Source organism: Salvelinus sp. IW2-2015, linkage group LG15 (assembly GCF_002910315.2).
Source record: "Salvelinus sp. IW2-2015 linkage group LG15, ASM291031v2, whole genome shotgun sequence".
Lineage (NCBI taxonomy): Eukaryota > Metazoa > Chordata > Actinopteri > Salmoniformes > Salmonidae > Salvelinus > Salvelinus sp. IW2-2015.
Genome location: NC_036855.1, coordinates 36,818,052 through 36,825,588, shown reverse-complemented (window position 1 = coordinate 36,825,588; position 7,537 = coordinate 36,818,052). Strand labels below are relative to the sequence as shown.

The 7,537-nt window shown below is 41.0% G+C and overlaps 1 protein-coding gene and 1 long non-coding RNA gene across 2 annotated transcripts in view; one reads left to right on the top strand and one right to left on the bottom strand.

The window, feature by feature from the left end:
• The window catches only part of abca2 (ATP-binding cassette, sub-family A (ABC1), member 2), a 94,436-nt gene extending 86,899 nt beyond the window's left edge, over window positions 1-7,537 (top strand). The window contains exons 43-51 of the mRNA XM_024003148.2: window positions 688-866; window positions 1,340-1,481; window positions 1,687-1,821; window positions 2,137-2,240; window positions 2,463-2,555; window positions 2,983-3,085; window positions 3,598-3,735; window positions 4,538-4,747; window positions 4,960-7,537. Coding sequence (XP_023858916.1) covers window positions 688-866; window positions 1,340-1,481; window positions 1,687-1,821; window positions 2,137-2,240; window positions 2,463-2,555; window positions 2,983-3,085; window positions 3,598-3,735; window positions 4,538-4,747; window positions 4,960-4,995 — 1,140 coding nt within the window. The 3' untranslated portion in view covers window positions 4,996-7,537. The remainder of the gene's footprint in view (window positions 1-687; window positions 867-1,339; window positions 1,482-1,686; window positions 1,822-2,136; window positions 2,241-2,462; window positions 2,556-2,982; window positions 3,086-3,597; window positions 3,736-4,537; window positions 4,748-4,959) is intronic.
• On the bottom strand, window positions 4,004-4,987 carry LOC139028819 (uncharacterized). Its single transcript, XR_011481037.1, has 2 exons — window positions 4,900-4,987; window positions 4,004-4,731 (listed from the first exon to the last, which is right to left on the bottom strand). It is a non-coding gene; the product is annotated as an uncharacterized lncRNA (long non-coding RNA).

Below are 7,537 nucleotides of genomic sequence, written 5' to 3'. Positions count from 1 at the left end.
ATCATATTAAAAACTGCAAACATTTCTCTCCACCCTATGGCAAATTGTGTAGAATCCTCTTCGCTCAATGGCAAAAATGTGTAGAATTGCACATAATTAACTATAAAATGTATGGATGTGGGTACGCAGGCCCGTGAGCAACTGCGGCCCCTCATGATCAAAGTTGCCCATCCCTGACGTAGATAATGTATATTCAGGTAGAAATATTTTATTTTATTTTATTTGAGATACCTCGCGAAGCAGCTGCTCTCTGTCATTCTCTATCATGCTAAGCTATGTAGAATATTGGCCTGTTGGAAACTCCCTACTGCATCGCACAGTTCGGGCTTGATCTGATTTATGTCTAGAGRAATTGCGCAATGTGYGCATTGAGCTCACAGATWATTTTTTTTACAAATGGAATTAAATAATTTAACTGATGTCATCAATTAGTTGTTTAACAACCGAAAAATAACCAACATTTCRGTTAATCGCTCAGCACTAACTAGAGGCAACATTTCCGTGGTGTAAAACAKAACAGRTCTGTGYAAAAAATACTATGCACCTCATTGTRATCYGGCAGCATGATTTAAATAGACATTTTTCTTCAACARTGTGCATTACAAGGAGGCTATTTAAACTTGAGAGTTTTGTAAAACACGCAATGCATAAATAGTCACCTCCTTATACCATGCTCTGTGTCACTAGGTGTACAAGTCGAGGAAGATGGGTCGTATTTTGGCTGTGGACCGGTTGTGTTTGGGTGTGCGTCCTGGGGAGTGTTTTGGCCTCCTGGGTGTGAACGGAGCAGGGAAGACCACCACCTTTAAGATGCTGACTGGTGACGAGAGCACCACAGGAGGGGAGGCCTTCATAGGGGGAAACAGGTATTTTACATACCAAATTGCACCCGATTCCCTTTATAGTGTACTACTTTTGACGGGCCCTGGTCAAAAGTAGTGAACTATATAGGTAACAGGGTGCCATTTGGGACGTACCCCAGATGGGTCTTTAATCACAATGCTANAACTATATAGGTAACAGGGTGCCATTTGGGACGTACCCCAGATGGGTCTTTAATCACAATGCTAACACAAATCTCAATGCTCTATGCTAGTCTTAGTAAAAGTTTATATCAGATACTGGTACTGTAGCCTACCTGAGATTGATACATCATGGCCCGTATTCATAAATTGTCTCAGGAGTGCTGATCTATAATCAGTTTAGCCTTTTAGATAATTATCAGTAAGACTATATGGACAGGGAGGACGTGAGCCTCGATCAGTGCTCCTACTCTTAGACGCTTTATGAATACGGGCCCAGGTACTGTTGTTGAGCTGGATCTGTGTTGTGTTGTCAGTATCCTGAGGGAGCTGTTGAGAGTGCAGCAGAGCATTGGTTACTGCCCTCAGTTTGATGCCTTGTTTGAAGACCTGACAGCCAGAGAGCACCTGGAGCTGTACACACGCCTCCGAGGCATCCCCTGGAAGGACGAGCAGAGGGTACGGCTACAACACACACAAACTCTCAAGCAGGCACACACACATGCACATATGCATGCACGCACACACATACAAACGTATGCACACACACACACACACACACACACACTCCACATTTCGCATTCAAAACATTATATTACTGTGTGATTTTTCTGATTCGATGTTGTTGATAAGTTCCTCGTTTACTTTCATCTTCCCCTCTCAGGTGGTCTCATGGGCCCTAGAGAAACTGGAGCTCTCCAAGTATGCAGACAAGCCCGCTGGCACCTACAGTGGGGGAAACAAGCGCAAGCTGTCTACTGCCATCGCCCTCATCGGATACCCCTCTCTCATCTTCCTGGTTAGACTCACTCAACCCCATCACCATGGCTTGTGACCCAAATGGCACCCTATTCTCTATATAGTGCACTACTTTCGACCAGGGACCATAGGACTCTGGTTAAAAGTAATGCACTATATAGGTAGTAGGGTGCCATAGGGCTCTGGCAAATTTTTATTTTATAATATTTTTTGTTTCTCTTCATTTTTTTATTTTATTTTTTATATTGTCTTTTGTTTGAAAAATGCTAAAATACTTACAAAAATACATATTCTCCTCTGGATAAGATAGAATACCCTCAGTTCTGATTGCGTCCTGTTCTGTGTGTTTGTCCAGGAYGAACCTACTACAGGGATGGACCCTAAGGCCCGCAGATTCCTCTGGAACCTCATCCTTGATATCATCAAGACGGGACGCTCTGTGGTGCTGACATCACACAGGTGAGACACTCATTCTCATCAGACATGTGCTGCATACTGTGTGCTGCAAATGTATTTACTAGTATCTGTATTATTGAAGTGTGTGGGTAAGACGGCTGTTATCCCCTGCCTTGCACTCACACTCATGCTTGTTTTTTCCTACTGATTCTGCTGATAGCGGTGACTGTCAGTATGTCTGCTAAATGACTAAAATGTCAACTGTGAATGTCTCTGTCTCTGCAGTATGGAGGAATGTGAGGCTCTGTGCACCAGACTGGGCATCATGGTCAACGGCAGGTTCAAATGCCTGGGCAGCATCCAGCACCTCAAGAACAGGTCAGAGGAAGTGCACACTCACTCAGCTAATGCAGGGTGTGGCCTCACTCTTTTGCTCGGCCAACCAGAAGCTGAAGACATTATGGGATGCCAACTAATCTGTAACCATCTTTGAATCCCCCTTCTTTTTTTCTATTTCCTCCATCCTTCAACTTGTCGTTTGTCTATATGGTTACACGACCTGTTATGTAATCTGTGACCCTGTTGAAATACTTCAGAAATGCATCCTTCCTTCCTTATTTCCTTGAGGTAAGCACAGATCCATATGTGGTCAGATAGATGTAAGCAAGGTTACCACCCTATTACTCTGCCAATCCAACCAATTTAGAGCTGTGATTACTTCAAGGAAGAAGGTTGAATTTCTAAATTAAGCAAACATGGCCTGTGTGTCTTGTCTACTCTCATCGTGGTTGTGTACCTTCCTTAGGTTTGGTGACGGTTACATGATCACAGTGCGGACTAGAACCAGTGCCAATGTGAAGGAGGTGGTGAGATTCTTCAACAGGAATTTCCCYGAGGCTGTACTAAAGGTACACATTACATTTGCCATTTAGCAGATGCTCTTGTGCTATTTTTTTTGTGCTACATTGATATTGATTACTGCATTGTTGGGTTTGGAGCTTGCAAGAAAGGCATTTCACTGAACTTTTGCGCGTGACATTAAAACGTGATACTTGGAACTTATCCAGAGCGCTTACAGTCAAGTGCATTCAATTAGGGCTCTATTCATTCCGCATCGAGTAAGTTCGGCTTTACAGCGTGATTTAAAATTTAAAGGCAATGTTCCTGCTCTCGCAGAGAATGCATTYGCGATAAACGCTGCGTATGTCGCCGGCTCAATCGGAAATGACCTTTTAAATGAAAGCTTCAGCTTTACAGATTGAGTAGAACCCTACGTTTAGTTGGACCACATATCCCAGTTGTTGCAGGTAGACTCTTCTTTGACATAACTGCCATCAGCAGAGTCAGTGGCAGGGAAAAAAACACAATTGCAGGTGTGATTGCAAGTAACACAAGTTGTTTGAATTGAATCCACCCCCAGGAGCGCCACCACACTAAAGTCCAGTTCCAGCTGAAGTCCGACAGTATCTCCCTGGCCCAGGTGTTCAGTAAGATGGAGCAGGTGGTGGAGGTGCTGGGGATAGAGGACTACTCTGTCAGCCAGACTACACTGGACAATGTGAGTTACTGTTACAMTGTGTTTTAGTCATTTCCAGTGTTGGAAAAAGTACCCAATTTTCAAACTTGAGAATAAGTYAAGATAACTTAACAGAAAAGGGCTCAAGTAAAAGTGAAAGTCACCCAGTAAAATACTACTTCAGTAAAAGTATTTGGTTTTAAATATACTTAAGTATCACAAGTAAATGTAATTGCTAAAATATACTTAAATATCAAAAGTAAAAATATWAATTTTTCCAAATTCCTTATATAAAGCAAACCAGACGGCATCACTTGTTAATTTTATTTTTATTTACAGATAGCCATGGGGCACTCTCCAACACTCATCATTTACAAACAAAGCATTTTAGTCCGCCAGATYAGAGGCAGTAWGGATGACCAGGGATGTTCTCTTGATAAGTGGGAATTAAGACAATTTTCCTGTCCTGCTAAGCAGGGGGTGTCAGGGAAAATGTATTGAGTAAAACATACATACTTTTATTTAGGAATGTAGTGAAGTAAAAGTAAATTTGTCAAAAATATAAATAGTAATGTACAGATACCCCAAAAAGCTACTTAAGTAGTACTTTGAAGTATGTTTACTTCAGTACTTTACACCACTGATAATTTCCACTGAGACAGTCCAGATGAGGTGATTTTAAAMGTTTATTTAAAAAAATCTGTGCATGCACAGACATCGGTTATTGCTCCCTTTCATGTTTGTTTGTTGACTTGAGGAAGGCCTTGCAGCTGAAACATCTAAGCTTAAAAGTCTCAATTATATCSCCTTGTCTTTGTTTCTCTGTGTTCTCTCCCTCCCCTAGGTGTTYGTGAACTTTGCCAAGAAGCAAAGTGACAACCTGGAGCAGCAGGAGAGTTCCCCCCCTGGTGGAGGCCAGTCACCCCTGCAGCGCCTGCTCACCCTGCTGAGGCCCCGGCCGGCCAATACGGAGCTCAGCGCCCTGGTCAGCGAAGAGCCGGAGGAACTGGAGAGTGACGACGATGAGGGTCTCATCAGCTTTGAAGAGGAGAGGGTGAGAGGAGGGAAGAGAGAGGAGAAAGAGGAGGAGAGGGTGTAAAGGGAAGAGAGGGTGTGAGGGAGAGAAGACTGAGAAAGTGAGATGGGATGTTGTTTACATAGACACACTATGCGGATCACACTTAAACTTAATAAGTAAGTCATTACCTGTAAGTAAACTTGACTGTATTTTATCCTTTACTAATCACCTGTATGTCTCCATGGCAGGTGCAGCTCTCCTTTAACACAGATACTGTCTGTTGAACTGTGGAAACTCAGAGGGGGCGTGGCTGGACAGACCACGTGGGAGGAGGAAACTCGGAGAGGGTGTGGCTAGATATACAAAGTGGGAGGAGGAAATTCAGAGAGGGTGTGTCTATTAGAAAGAGAGAGGAGGAAATATACATCAGAGGAGGCTGGTGGGAGGAGCTATAGGAGGCAGGGCTCATTGTAAGGGCTGGAATGTTTGACTCCGTTCCATTGATTTAATTCCAGCCATTACAATGAGCCCATCCTCCTATAGCTCCTCCCACCAGCCTCCACTGATTTACATGTACKAGGAAGAGATTGTACCGTCTCTATCTACCCAGGGGAAAGTAAGATACATTTCATTTTTAGCCTCAAGCACCTAACAGTGACAGAGACTGAGGCATTGGACTCAGAGAAGGAAACACAGTGGAGGAGAGAAAAGTGAGGACAGAAAAGAAAAGTGAAGTCAGCCTCTCAAAGCTGTCAGAGTTAGCCATGGTTAAAGGCTGAGGTGACGAAGAGATAGGTCTTCTGTCATGGGAAACATACTGCTACARTGAGAATGCTTGTATTTTAATGGAGATATGTTGTTATAGGAAYGTTTATATGTATTTTTTTTATATATATATTGATAGATGGGAACACTGAAAACCAATGTGGTCCATCTAGAATGGACTGAAATCAAAAGGTCTGATTAGGTATTAATGTCGCTACTAGTAAGTTGGCTTCATTCACTGCCGATGATGTCACAAAATATAATATAATTCCTTCTGATATGACCACTTTACTGAGTCTAATCTTTTATCAGATGTTTGACGCAGTGAATTTGTGATTCAACATTGGTCAAATGTGTTCCGTCCCTGCCAAAGTACAAGGTTGCGTCCTAAATCGCACCCTATTCCCTATATAGTGCACTACTTTTGACCATGGCCCATGGGGCTCTGTTCAATAGTAGTGCATCRTGTACTGAAGGGAATAGGGKGCCATTTGGGACTCAWCGTTCATATTCAACCAGAGATTCCACCTCAACCCCCTTTAAAATCCTCTACCTGCCTTGAGAGCATGCTGTCATGAAACCAGTCAAACTAGTGTTGTGTCATACAGTATATATATATTTTTCTGTGGCAAGAAGAATGATTTATTTTCTAAATGTATACAGGACATATTGAAATGTATACAGAACAGATATCGGATCTGTGATTGATTTCGCAATAACTGATGATGGTTGATAGCTAAGTAAGTTTTGACGTGAGTCCTGAATCATTGGCCTTTTATTTGAAACCTTTTATTTGAAATATTTGAGTCAGAGGAAAGCTSCACCAGATTTCCTCTTGTAAGAGAATGTAACGGAATGATTCTATATGTTGATGATGCTGATGGTGCCTCCCAAATCTCTAGCCTCTTCATTTGGACACTGTATATTTTTGTCTCGACATGATAATTAGAGCACTTTCTACTGAATGCTGAAGTTTGTGCTTCTACAAATCATAATGATTTGTTTCTTTCGACAAGATCCTGTTGGACACTATGTAATAACTTACTTTACAATGAAGGTAATCAACAAGATAATTTAAGTAATCAAAAACCGTGAAAAGAACTGAACTTAATAATGACTCTATCCTGTAATACCTATAAGAAAGGACACATACAGGATTTACAATAATAAGCATACACTACTGCACTACCATCACTGTGAGAAAAAGAAGTTGAACTTTCTGATCATTGTTTAGTTTGAACTTGAGATTGTATGATTTACAAGATGCTTTCAAGTCAGCTGACTTATTTTTTTGGAAGTTGGAGCATATTAGAATTTTGAAGAACACCCACACCACGTCATTAATGAAGAGAAATGTTTGTCATTTCTTGAATATGTATGTTGCCATGTGATTTGAAATGGATATGTTCATGGGGTGTTTGTGTTGTAAAGATATAGTTGTGATCTCTCTTTATTCCTCTCAGAAATTGCTTAAGTTATTTCATGGACTAATTCTATGTAATTTAACACATTGATTTCTTAATGTGGGACTTATTTGAAAAAAAAATATCTTGACTGGGGTGGTTGTTATCCTTTTACTATTAAACAAGGAAACTAATTGTTGTAATTTGTTTTCCTCAGAATGTAAAGTAGGTGAAATGTTTTACTGAAGTCCAGGATAAAATTATAATTTTTCATGTGAACTAATATGAGAATGAGAAACCAAGCCTGTCTTTGAAATGTGTTTAATTAACGCTACCTGTATTTGTTGGGTCTGAAAAGCCGTGAGGAAAGATGTAATGAACTTGAGGCTAACTTGACTCAGACTAAATGATGACCGTGATGCTCTGCTTTAACCAGAGTTCTGTGACTCTGGATGTCAAAGGAACAGCGATGTGGTTTAGGACCATTTTAGATGGTTTTGATCATTATTTGATCTATTGCAACTGTTGTTGCCACCCAACATCTCTGAATACTTAAATGTATTTGAAGTTTTCCCTGAGGAGAAAAAAACTTGATTTAAAAAAACAAATGTAAAATTGACAAAAACTTATTGTTCAAAGGTCTCTGGAGTAAAAGTTT